General features: G+C 49.5%; 1 protein-coding gene across 2 annotated transcripts in view; it reads left to right on the plus strand.

Moving 5' to 3' along the window:
- Positions 1–13,581, plus strand: part of ANAPC10 (anaphase promoting complex subunit 10) — a 145,280-nt gene that overhangs the window by 18,393 nt on the left and 113,306 nt on the right. For both annotated transcript variants that reach the window (XM_075348101.1, XM_075348106.1), the window contains exon 5: positions 2,626–2,746. In XM_075348101.1, the coding sequence (XP_075204216.1) occupies positions 2,626–2,746 (121 nt within the window). The remainder of the gene's footprint in view (positions 1–2,625; positions 2,747–13,581) is intronic.

Genomic DNA, 13,581 nt, shown 5'->3' on the forward strand with positions numbered 1-13,581 from the left:
ACTGGTGGTTCTTGGCTCTTGGACAGCTCTTTTAATAATTATTTTCACTCCTCTGTCTGAAATCTCATGGGAGCACTTGGTTGTACCCGGTTTATGGTGAAATTATGTTCTTTCCACTTGTGAATTATTGCCCCAATAATGCTCACTGGAACGTTTAGAAATTAGTCTTTAACCAATGCCATTTTTTGCAACAATAAGGTTGTGAAGGTCTTGAGACAGCTCACTGGTTTTACCCATCATGAGATGTTTGTGACTCCTTGGTTATCACACCTTTTTATAGGCCATTAGTTGAACCAGCTGCTGTTATTTTTTACTAAGCGTCAGGTGGTGTCCTGACTTTCCATGGTTTTTTGCACTCCTGTGTTCAATATTTTTTCCCTGCATTATTTTCGTTATTACCCATCTTAAAACGTATGGACAGCTATTGTTTGGTTTGATTTTCGTTGCCTGTGTGGATTGGACAGGTTGTAACCGATATCTGATGAGAGATTCATGTCAATAGCTCCTTAAGAAATGTAGTTAGTTAGAAAATTGATGTGTTCAATTTTCACTTATCTCTGTCTCTCAAAGTTAGGGATATTTGGCTGTCAGGTGAAATTTGTGTGGAACGTAGGTTCACGCTACAGTGAAGTGAAATTTTATCATGAAAGTAAGGCATTTAACCCCTTCACAACCAATAACGGACCGGTACGTCCTATTTTTCAGGTGCTTCCCGACCAAAAATGTTCTGGTACGTCCTGGCAATTGCAGGGGCACAGGGCGCAGTGCCCCTGTGATCGCTGCCGGGGACTCGTCTTGTCCGACAGCTGACCCCCGACCATCACAGCCAGGGGCAGTCACCACGAGTTAGTTATGAAGTCGGGCGCTCCTGGCTCACGAGGAGATTGCACGCCTCTTCATCTGACTCGGTGTAACACTCCAGAAATCTTACACAAGTTTTCAAAAGCAATTTGTCGAAATTTGCTGTTGAATCCGGCGCCTTTTGTGATTTAAATGTTGTTGTGTTGAGGACTGCTGAACAGAGATTTATTCTGTTATTTCTTATTTTAAGAAGTCTTGTCCTATTAGTAGTGGACAACCCTTCTTATTGGGCCCATATGAAACATATTGGTATTGGGGAAAAAAAACTACTGGACTTTCACCATTCCGCCACACTTAGACCTACATCCGGCGGGGGCTTCACATGACTGCTATAAGCAACAGCCAATCGGCTGCTGCCTTCTTTTGTTGCTCTATGTTGATTTAAGGGGACTAATAGGAGACATTTTTTTTTTTTTTAATTTATTTTATATACATATTAACTGCCTGGTCCCATTTAAGAAAGGGTTGTTCAGTAATGGAAGACTCCTTTTAATAGCAAATTTATTATTTTTTATTATTGAATCACATTACTTTTTCTTAGTGGCTGATTTTGACCCTAAATTAGTGCTGTGTCAGTGTAAAATATGGTTTTATTGCTACCTTTAAAGAGCTTCACCCCTTTTCATTACTAGCCACATCGATATGTTAAGAAACAAGTTTTCTCTCAAATACCTGGTGTTGCCAATATTGCCTGTGAGCGGCGCGCCTCATCCCCCATCGCGTGACCTCTGTATTCTGTGACCTCTGTCTGGTGATGTCACGTCAACATCCAGTTGACCTGACATCACCGCGGCCGGCCCCTGTCTCCTTAAGTGACTGGGCTGTAGGTGGAGTTTCACAGACCAGCATCGCTTGCAGCGCTCTGCAGTGAAGGAAGGAGCAGGGAGATGCTGGGCTGCGACGCTGAGCTCTGACGAATTGTCGCCCACAGCCCAGTCACTCACAGGGACTGCGGCCCACCTCAGTTGACGTGACATCACCAGACATCAGAAGTCGTGGAGCCCATGGATCACGCGAAGGTGGTGAGCGGACCGCAATAGCGTAGCTCACAGGCTCAATTGGCAACACAAGATATTTAACGCTAGAAGTCCCAGAAATTTCGAGCTCTCCCCTGAAGTCCCGAAATAGGGTCAAATGACCCTTAGTCCAAACTGAATAGAACTAACTAGAAACTAAATGGCTAAACTCAATGGAAAACAACAACCTCCTGTGGTGCGACTGTAATGGCCTTAATTACAGAACCAAAGACGGTGATTTATAGGATGTTAGCTAAAATCCTTCAGGTCATTCGACCCGTCTCTGGGTTTCAAAGGTAGAAATGTTAAATGACCCCTCTCTGGAACTTCTAGTGTTAAGAGGAACATTATTTCTCAATATATCGATGTGGCCAGTAATGAAAAGGGTTGAACTACCCCTTTAATTAAAGGCCTTTTTAACGATCGTTTTAACTGTAAATAGGATCTCGTATTATATAGTCGCAAGCTGTAATTGGCAATTGACCCATAGAAAGTTCTTTTTATATTTGCAAAATAGCCCTGAGCCTGAAATGATTATTTTATTTTCATGGTCTCCTAATTACCGCACTTCCGAAACCTCCTGCCGTGTATTGTTTAGTAGAACTGCTTACATGTGCAAGTATGTGCCAATACTTCCCAGATTATTTACAGCAGAAAAGTACAGCGTGGCCGCGGTTTTATGACGCTACAGAAACATTTTGATGAGCTCTGAATGTGGTCGCATTACTTTATTTTTCTGGGGTTACAGAAGAAAGACTACGGTGAAGGCTTTATGTATTTATGCTGATTACAAGTCGGATGAGAGCTACACACCAAGCAAAATCTCGGTCAGAGTGGGGAACAACTTCCACAACCTGCAAGAGATTCGGGTAGGTTTTTTCTGTATATTTTGACTTTGCTTAACTCAACAGTATTGCAATATTTAGCAGTGTAAGTTATGGGCTGTTAAGTTTAAACTTTATTTCCAAGTTGACATCATGGGCTTTTAAGACTGTCCTGATTGTGTAACTGCTTTCAGGGCATTTTAGTTCCAAACATCCATTTTATTTTTATTTTATTTTTTTCAAGTTTTTCTAAATATAAACTGAACCGGTCAGCGGTTATTTTTTTTTGTTTTTTTGGTATTCCAGCCACAGGCAGCGGGACATCTGATAGGTTCCCTCATCACAGTAAGCAGTGTTACAAAGCTTGAAATACTAGCCAGAAATGTGACTAGGAGTCTGAATGGCTTCCTCAGCTTCTCCCTGTCCATCTTGGAAAAATAGTCAAGACTTTCTCTATAGACCAATAAGGAGAGACCTGTCAATCATGCATAGCTGGGCGGGGAGGAGCCAGTAGAAGTCTTTCTTCACTGCCCTTCTTTTCGCCCTGCTCCTGCTGCTGTATTTAAGACTAAAATATCGCTGTCTTCACTCTGCCAGTGCTCTGGACATCTAACAGGTTCCCTTTAAATGGAAACTTCAAAAGGCTTTGCTGTAGGCAATATTCACCTTTTAACTCACAAACCGTTAATTACCTTCTGTCTTGCTACTTGTCCTTAAAAGAGTTATTCCCATCTCCAAGATCCTATCCATCCCAATATAAAGTAGGTGTAATAATTATATTCACAAATACCTCCAATTAGAAATGTAGTATAGTTCTATTGTTTCACTATGTCACTTACGTTTTGTTCAGCGCATTGCAGGACCTCAGAAATCCATGGTTATGACCACGCATATAGTCAGTTAGTTGCTAGTGGTCATAACCTAGTAGACTTGTATTAGGCTATGTTCACATTTTACGTTTTTTTGTATCAGTCACCTGCGTTGCTTGACGCTTGTGACTGATACGTGACAAGAAATGGAATTTATTGTCATGAGAAAGCGGATTCCATTTCTGAAATGATTTAAGTATAAAATCGAAAAACAGAGAGAGATAGACGCCAGATTTCAGACAATTTCCAACCTATGCCTGATATGCTGGGCATGCTCAGTAGAACGGGACGGAATACTACACTGAAATCAATCACGTGACGCATGACAACGGAATCCTGCACCATTGACATACATTATGCCTCCTGATGGATTACGACGGAATCATGACGGCTGCAATTTTTGTCGATACAAAAAAACGTTGCATTCTGCCTCTCTCCCGCCCGACGGTCCGTCAGTAAACGACTGATGCGTCGCGCAGCGGGAGCAACGCAAAGTCATCAATCGCAATCCGCCACTCATACAAGTGTATGGGAAGCAACAGAATCCGCCAAACGGATTACATTGTTTCTTAGAGTGGCGGATTGTGACTGATACAAAATAACAGAAGTGTGAACATAGCCTTAATGACGGATTGTGACTGATAGCCTTGCATTCTATCTGTCGCACAACGGATCAGCCGTGGAATAATTGACCGTCGGGCGGAAGGAACTTAAACTGTAACGTTTTTTGCAGCGTCAAAAAAAAACATACTGCGCAGGATTCAGTCGCAATTCGTCAAGAGGTATAATGGTTGTCTATGGTGCAGGATTACGCCGTAATCCGTCACACGACGGAATCCAGTGCTGATTCCATCATGTTCTACTGAGCATGCCCAGCATTTCTGACACTCCAATTGGGCTGTCCCAAAAACAAACGGATCACGACAGATCTGTCGTAAAATGGACGCACAACGGATGTAACGTACGCAATGGGTCAGTTTTTTTCATAGGATTCCAGTGAACGGAATCCTGTGAAATAACTCATCCGTTGTGTCCATTGACCGCTAAAAAACGAAGGATCCGTCGTTCAGTTCCAACGACGGACCTGGTGGATTTGAAAGGACTGAAGTGAAAGTTGCCTAAGCTGTCCTATATGGGCATGTAGGTCCTAAGAAGCTGAATAAAATGCCTTGAAAATTGTTTTCCTATTATCCTGCAGTTTATATGGCAGTGGTAACTGATTTGATTGCTTTTAACTAACTTAGCATGTACATTGGGTACGGAAAGTATTCAGACCCCTTTTACATTTTTCACTCTTTGTTTTATTGCAGCCATTTGGTAAATTCAAAAAAGTTCATGCTGTCCTCATTAGTGTACACTTTGCACCTCATCTTGACAGAAAAAAATACAGAAATGTAGACATTTTTGCAGATATATTAAAACAAGAAAAACTGAAATATCACATGGTCATAAGTATTCAGACCTTTTGCTCAGTATTGAGTAGAAGCCCCCTTTCTTTGTCGCTCCATTGGGAGACCCAGACAATTGGGTGTATAGCTTCTGCCTCCGGAGGCCACACAAAGTATTACACGTAAAAGTGTAAAGCCCCTCCCCTTCTGCCTTTACACCCCCCCGTGCATCACGGGCTCCTCAGTTTTTATGCTTTGTGCGAAGGAGGCACACATGCACGCAAGCTCCACAATTTAGTCAGCAGCAGCTGCTGACTATATCGGATGGAAGAAAAGAGGGCCCATAACAGGGCCCCCGGCATGCTCCCTTCTCACCCCACTCTGGTCGGCGGTGCTGTTAAGGTTGAGGTACCCATTGCGGGTACATAGGCAGGAGCCACATGCTGTTTTCCTTCCCCATCCCTTAGGGGCTCTGGGTGAAGTGGGATCCTAATCGGTCTCCAGGCACTGGGACCGTGCTCCCTCCGCAGCCCCTGGGGGAATCTGCTTGGACAGGAGCCGGGTATCGTCAGGGACAGGCAGCTACTCTGAGGTACTCTGTGTCCCCTTGGGGACGGCGCATAGAGCGCCTGTGTTATACACGCTGCAGCAGCTGCTGGGTGTGTTAGTGCGCCGGGACTACCGCGCTGGCCGCGCTTGTTTGCCGGCCGCGCTTGTAACTTTACTCCCCGGCTTTTGCGGCCTAGTACCGCATATTCCCGCCCCCGGGCCTGCCAGTCAGGGGAAGGGCGGGACGCTGCACTGGACGTCAGCGCTGAGGGCTGGAGCATACTTTGTATCCTCCTCCCCCCTCACTGAGCACCGTGGGGCACCAGATTCCCGCACTTTCTAAAGGCACGCCCACGGCCCCCTCCTCCCCACAGAACGCTGGCAGCCATTCCTGTCAGCACTTCTGACGCTGGAGAGGAGAGACAACACAGCTTTGGGAGGCCCAGGCAGGGAATCTGGTGGTCACACAACCGCTGCGGGCGGTCGGTAAGCCGCACCTGTTACTAGGTGCTGGCCCCCCTGGGTGCCGAAGTGTATATTTATATGCTTATAATCTATACATTTACTTTGTATGGCCGCACTGCTTGTTTTTGGCTATATACCCTCCCTGATTGTACTCAGAGGAGACAACAGCATGTCGTCCGCAAAAAGCAAGGGTGCCAAGGCACAGGCTTACTTTGCAACCTGTACCTCATGTGCGGCTATGTTACCTGCAGGTTCCACCTACCCTCATTGTGTGCAATGCTCGGCCCCTGTGACACTCACTCAGCCGGAGCCTCTGCCACTGGTGGCCCAGGTGGAACCACCTGCTGCCACTGTCCAGGTGACAGGGACGGAGTTTGCAGTATTCGCTGACAAACTTTCTGAGTCTATGGATAAATGGTCTGCTAAGATACTAGAAGCCTTGCAGTCCAGACCGGTAACACAGGTCCCGGGCACTGTTGAATCATTGACCCCAGGCCCCCCTCGGTTGGAGCAGCAAAGTGCTCTTGGGGCGGCTCATAGGTCCCAAGGTGAGGTCTCCGACACGGACCGCAGTCCCAGACCGCCTAAGCGGGCTCGCTGGGAGCTTCCCTCGACTTCATCACACTGCTCAGGGTCTCAGCAGGAGGACTCTCTAGAGGATGAAGCGGAGGTGGCAGATCAGGTCTCTGATCCTGACGCCGCTTTCAACCTGGATACACCTGAAGGGGACGCCATAGTAAATGACCTTATAGCGTCCATCAATCAGGTGTTGGATCTTTCTCCCCCAGCTCCTCCGATTGAGGAGTCAGCTTCTCAGAAGGAGAAATTCCATTTTAGGTTTCCCAAACGTACAATGAGTGCGTTTCTGGATCACTCCGACTTCAGAGATACAGTCCAGAAACACCGAGCGTTTCCAGATAAGCGCTTTACTAAGCGCCTTAAGGACACACGTTATCCCTTCCCCCCTGACGTAGTCAAGGGTTGGGCTCAGTGTCCCAAGGTGGATCCTCCAGTCTCTAGACTGGCGGCTAGATCCATAGTTGCAGTGGCAGATGGTGCATCACTCAAGGATGCCACTGACAGGCAGATAGAGCTCCTGATGAAATCCATCTATGAAGCTATCGGCGCGTCCTTTGCTCCGGCATTCGCAGCCGTATGGGCACTCCAAGCTATCTCAGCTTGTCAGTCTGAGATTAATGCAGTCACACGTGCCTCTACTCCGCAGGTTGTGTCCTTAACATCTCAGGCGTCGGCGTTTGCGTCCTACGCCATGAACGCCGTCCTGGACTCTGCTAGCCGTACAGCGGTAGCATCCGCTAATTCGGTGGCAGTCCGCAGGGCCATGTGGCTACGGGAATGGAAGGCAGACTCTGCTTCTAAAAAGTTCTTAACCGGTTTGCCATTTTCTGGCGACCGCCTGTTTGGCGAACGATTGGATGAAATCATTAAACAATCCAAGGGAAAGGACTCATCCTTACCCCAGTCCAAACCAAACAGACCTCAACAACGGAAGGTACAATCGAGGTTTCGGTCCTTTAGGCCCGCGGGCAGGTCTCAATTCTCCTCGTCCAACAGGCCACAGAAGGGTCAGAGGAACTCCGATTCATGGCGGTCTAAGTCACGTCCTAAGAAACAAGGTCCCGGCATTCATGGCACGTTCTCAAGATCACAGAGCTCTGGCGGCAGACGCATTAGTTCAGGATTGGTCGCAGTTTCAACTGCCCTATGTATTTCCTCCTCTGGCACTGCTGCCCAGAGTGTTACGCAAGATCAGGTCCGACTGCCGCCGCGCCATCCTTGTCGCTCCAGACTGGCCGAGGAGGTCGTGGTACCCGGATCTGTGGCATCTCACGGTGGGCCAACCGTGGGCGCTGCCAGACCGACCAGACTTGCTGTCTCAAGGGCCATTTTTCCATCTGAATTCTGCGGCCCTCAACCTGACTGTGTGGCCATTGAGTCCTGGATCCTAGCGTCTTCAGGGTTATCTCAAGAGGTCATTGCCACTATGAGACAGGCCAGGAAACCAACGTCCGCAAAGATCTACCACAGGACGTGGAAGATCTTCTTATCCTGGTGCTCTGATCAGGGTTTTACTCCCTAGCCATTTGCCTTGCCCACTTTTCTGTCCTTCCTTCAATCCGGAATGGAAAAAGGTTTGTCTCTCGGCTCCCTTAAGGGACAAGTCTCGGCGCTCTCTGTATTTTTTCAAAAGCGCCTAGCCAGGCTTCCACAGGTACGCACGTTCCTGCAGGGGGTTTGCCACATAGTCCCTCCTTACAAGCGTCCGCTAGAACCCTGGGATCTGAACAGGGTGCTAACGGCTCTTCAGAAACCACCTTTCGAGACAATGAGGGATATTTCTCTTTCACGCCTTTCGCAGAAAGTGGTCTTCCTAGTGGCAGTCACATCACTTCGGAGAGTGTCTGAGCTGGCAGCGCTGTCATGCAAAGCCCCCTTCCTGGTGTTTCACCAGGACAAGGTGGTTCTGCGTCCGGTTCCGGAATTTCTCCCTAAGGTGGTATCCCCTTTTCATCTCAATCAGGATATCTCCTTACCTTCTTTTTGTCCTCATCCAGTTCACCAATGTGAAAAGGATTTGCACTTGTTAGATCTGGTGAGAGCACTCAGACTCTACATTTCTCGTACGGCGCCCCTGCGCCGCTCGGATGCGCTCTTTGTCCTTGTCGCTGGCCAGCGTAAAGGGTCGCAGGCTTCCAAGTCAACCTTGGCTCGGTGGATCAAGGAACCAATTCTTGAAGCCTACCGTTCTTCTGGGCTTCCGGTTCCCTCAGGGCTGAAGGCCCATTCTACCAGAGCCGTGGGTGCATCCTGGGCATTGCGGCACCAGGCTACGGCTCAGCAGGTGTGTCAGGCGGCTACCTGGTCGAGCCTGCACACTTTCACGAAACACTATCAGGTGCATACCTATGCTTCGGCAGATGCCAGCCTAGGTAGGCGAGTCCTTCAGGCGGCGGTTGCCCACCTGTAGGAAGGGGCCGTTTTACGGCTCTATTACCGAAGTATTATTTTACCCACCCAGGGACTGCTTTTGGACGTCCCAATTGTCTGGGTCTCCCAATGGAGCGACAAAGAAGAAGGGAATTTTGTTTACTTACCGTAAATTCCTTTTTTTCTAGCTCCAATTGGGAGACCCAGCACCCGCCCCTGTTCCCTTCGGGCTGTTGTTCTTTTGTGTACACATGTTGTTCATGTTGAATGGTTTTCAGTTCTCCGAACATCCTTCGGATTGAATTTACTTTAGACCAATTTATAAGTTTCCTCCTTCCTGCTTTTGCACCAAAACTGAGGAGCCCGTGATGCACGGGGGGGTGTATAGGCAGAAGGGGAGGGGTTTACACTTTTTAAAGTGTAATACTTTGTGTGGCCTCCGGAGGCAGAAGCTATACACCCAATTGTCTGGGTCTCCCAATTGGAGCTAGAAGAAAAGGAATTTACGGTAAGTAAACAAAATTCCCTTCTTTGAGCTATTACAGCCATGAGTCTTCTTGGGAATGATGCAATAAGTTTTTCACACCTGGATTTGGGGATCCTCTGCCATTCTTCCCTGCAGATCCTCTCCAGTTCCGTCAGGTTGGATGGTGAACATTGTATTTATATACGTTTTTTGATGTTTTGTAAGGAAAAGGATGATGAAATTAAGTTTATTTTCCTGCTCTTAACTTTTAGGCCTTGTGCGCACTGGGAAATGGAATTTTCTTGAGAAAATTCCGCATGCTCTCAAAGATTACCGCACCCGCGGTAAAAAACCGCGGGAAACCGCACCCGAAAACCGCATGCGGTTTGCTGCGGTTTTACCGCGGTATTGTTCGCGGTATTGCCGCGGTTTTGCCGCGTGCGGGTTGGGATGTGCTTTATTGCATTCAATGCAATAAAGCACATTGAAGAAAAAAAAAAAAAGTCATTTAATCCTGAGATAGTAGATAGATAGACAGAAGAATAGATAGAGGGATAGATAGAGGACAGATCGCTGCATTTCCCACGGTCGGCAGTGAGTTCACATTACCGGCCGTGGGAAATGACCGGTAATTACCTCTGCTGTCTGCTGCTTTCATTCAGCGCTGTGTCTGTGACAGTCGCGGCTGGATGGAAGCAGCGCAGGACCTGTGGATTACGCCGGAGCGGTGGATTACGCCGGAGCTTTGGTGCGGGAGGGGTTAATAAAAGGGTGAACGAGGCTTGTTTGTTTTATTTAAAATAAAGGATTTCTTTGTCGCTCCATTGGGAGACCCAGACAATTGGGGTGTATAGGCTATGCCTCCGGAGGCCGCACAAAGTATTACACTAAAAGTGTAAAGCCCCTCCCCTTCTGCCTATACACCCCCCGTGCTCCCACGGGCTCCTCAGTTTTTTGCTTTGTGCGAAGGAGGCAGACATGCACGCATAGCTCCATAGCTTAGTCAGCAGCAGCTGCTGACTATGTCGGATGGAAGAAAAGAGGGCCCTTAACAGGGCCCCCAGCATGCTCCCTTCTCACCCCACTCTTGTCGGCGGTGTTGTTAAGGTTGAGGTATCCATTGCGGGTACGGAGGCTGGAGCCCACATGCTGTTTTCCTTCCCCATCCCCCTTAGGGCTCTGGGTGAAGTGGGATCCTAATCGGTCTCCAGGCACTGAGACCGTGCTCCATCCACAGCTCCTGAGGACTCTGCTGGATAGGAGCCGAGTATCGTTCAGGGACATGGCCCTGCTACTTTGAGGTACTCTGTGTCCCCGTGGGGACCGCGCACAGCAACACTCCAGCATTGCTGGGCGTGCTAGTGCACCGGGGACCGCGGCGCTGACCGCGTTTGTGCCATTACACACTGCAGCGTCGCTGAGTGTGTTAGTGTATGGGGACTACCGCGCTGACCGCCGCTGCCATTGTTATCACTGCGGCGCGGATGGGACTGTTAGTGCGCCGGGGACTTCCGCGCCGACCGCGCTTATACGGCGGCCGCGCTTATAACTCGAGTCCACGGCTTTTGCGGCCTAGTCTCTTTTTCTTCCCGCCCCCAGGCCTGCCAGTCAGGGGAAGGGCGGGACGCTGTACAGGACGGCAACACTGAGGGCTGGAGCATGCTTTGCATACTCCACCCCCCTCACTGTGCACAGTGGGGCACCAGTTCCCGCACTTTCTGGGTCACGCCCACGGCTCCCTCCTCTCCTCAGGACGCCGGCAGCCATTCCTGTCAGCTCCTCTGACGCTGCAGAGGGGAGACAAACTCTGGGAGACCCAGGCAGAGATTCTGGTGGCCACATAACTGCTTTAAGCAGGCGGTAAGCAGCACCTAAGGTGCTGGCCCCACTTGTGCAGAAGTGTAGTTATAGATTATATGTTTATAGGCTATACTTTACACTGTATGGTGCACGGTTGATTCTGGCTATATACCCTATTGTGTTGCTCAGGGGAGACAACAGCATGGCGCCCACAAGAAGCAGGGGTGCCAAAACACAGGCTTACTATACTGCCTGCGCCGCATGTACGACCTCGCTACCGGCAGGTTCCACTGACCCTCATTGTGTGCACTGCTCGGCCCCTGTGGCACTTACTCAGCCGGAGCCTCTGCTAAGGGGGGCCCAGGGGGAACCACCTGCTAACACTGTCCAGGTGACAGGGACGGAGTTTACAGTTTTTACTGAAAGACTTTCTGAGACTATGGCTAAGATTCTAGAAGCCTTGCAGTCCAGACCGGTATCTCAGACCATGGCCACTGTGGAATCATTGCCCCCTGGTTCCCCTCAGTTGGAACAGCATTGTTCCCCCGGGGTGTCTCATAGATCCCAGGGTGAGGTCTCTGACACGGACCGCAGCCCCAGACCGCCTATGCGAGCTCGCTGGGAAATCCCCTCGACATCATCACATTGTTCAGGGTCTCAGCGGGAGGACTCTCTGTATGATGAAGCGGGGGTAGCTGATCAGGATTCTGATCCTGAGGCCGCTCTCAACCTTGATACTCCTGATGGTGACGCCATAGTGAATGATCTTATCGCGTCCATAAATCAAATGTTGGATATTTCTCCCTCGGCTCCTCCAGTGGAGGAGTCAGCCTCTCAGCAGGAGAAATTCCGTTTCAGGTTCCCCAAGCGTACAACGAGTATGTTTCTGGATCACTCCGACTTCAGAGAGGCAGTCCAGAAACACCGAGTTTGTCCAGTTTGTGTATCCTTAAGGCGTTTTTCCAAGCGCCTTAAGGATACACGTTATCCCTTCCCCCCTGACGTGGTCAAGGGCTGGACTCAGTGTCCCAAGGTGGATCCTCCAATCTCCAGACTGGCGGCTAGATCCATAGTTGCAGTTGAAGATGGGGCTTCGCTTAAGGATGCCACTGACAGACAGATGGAGCTCTGGTTGAAATCTATCTATGAAGCTATCGGCGCGTCTTTTGCTCCAGCATTCGCAGCCGTATGGGCACTCCAAGCTATTTCAGGGGGTCAAGCGCAAATTGACGCACTCACACGTACGTCTGCGCCGCAAGTGGCCTCCATAACTTCTCAAACGTCGGCATTTGCGTCCTACGCTATTAATGCTGTCCTGGACTCGGCGAGCCGTACGGTGGTTGCAGCCGACAATTCGGTGGCAATCCGCAGGGCCTTGTGGCTACGGGAATGGAAGGCAGATTCGGCTTCCAAAAAGTGCTTAACCGGTTTGCCATTTTCTGGCGACCGTTTGTTTGGTGAGAGGCTGGATGAAATCAATCATCAAACAATCCAAGGGAAAGGAAACATCCTTACCCCAGGCCAAACCAAAATTACCCCAACAGAGGAGGGGACAGTCGAGGTTTCGGTCCTTTCGGGGTACGGGCAGGTCCCAATTCTCCTCGTCCAAAAGGCCTCAGAAGGATCAGAGGAACTCCGATCTATGGCGGTCTAAGTCACGCCCTATAAAGACCGCCGGAGGTGCCGCTACCAAGGCGGCTTCCTCATGACTTACGGCCTCCTCACACCGCATCCTCGGTCGGTGGCAGGGTCTCCCGCTTTTCTGACATTTGGCTGCCACAGGTAAAAGACCGTTGGGTGAGAGACATTCTGTCTCACGGTTACAGGATAGAGTTCAGCTCTCGTCCTCCGACTCGATTTTTCAGAACATCTTTGCCTCCCGAGCGAGCCGATGCTCTTCTGCAGGCGCTGGGAACTCTGAAGGCAGAAGGAGTGGTGGTCCCTGTTCCTCTTCAGCAACAGGGTCACAGTTTTTACTCCAACCTGTTTGTGGTTCCAAAGAAGGACTGGTCTTTCCGTCCTGTCCTGGACCTAAAACTGCTCAACAAACACGTAAAGACCAGGCGGTTCCGGATGGAATCCCTCCGCTCCGTCATCGCCTCAATGTCCCAAGGAGATTTCCTTGCATCGATCGATATCAAAGATGCTTATCTCCACGTACCGATTGCTCCAGAGCATCAGCGCTTCCTGCGCTTCGCCATAGGAGACGAACATCTTCAGTTTGTGGCACTGCCGTTCGGCCTGGCGACAGCCCCACGGGTTTTCACCAAGGTCATGGCTGCAGTAGTTGCGGTCCTCCACTCTCAGGGTCACTCGGTGATCCCTTACTTAGACGATCTGCTGGTCAAGGCTCCCTCTCAAGAGGCATGCCAGCACAGCCTCACCGCTACTCTG

Source organism: Anomaloglossus baeobatrachus, chromosome 1, assembly GCF_048569485.1.
Source record: "Anomaloglossus baeobatrachus isolate aAnoBae1 chromosome 1, aAnoBae1.hap1, whole genome shotgun sequence".
Taxonomy (NCBI): Eukaryota; Metazoa; Chordata; class Amphibia; order Anura; family Aromobatidae; genus Anomaloglossus; species Anomaloglossus baeobatrachus.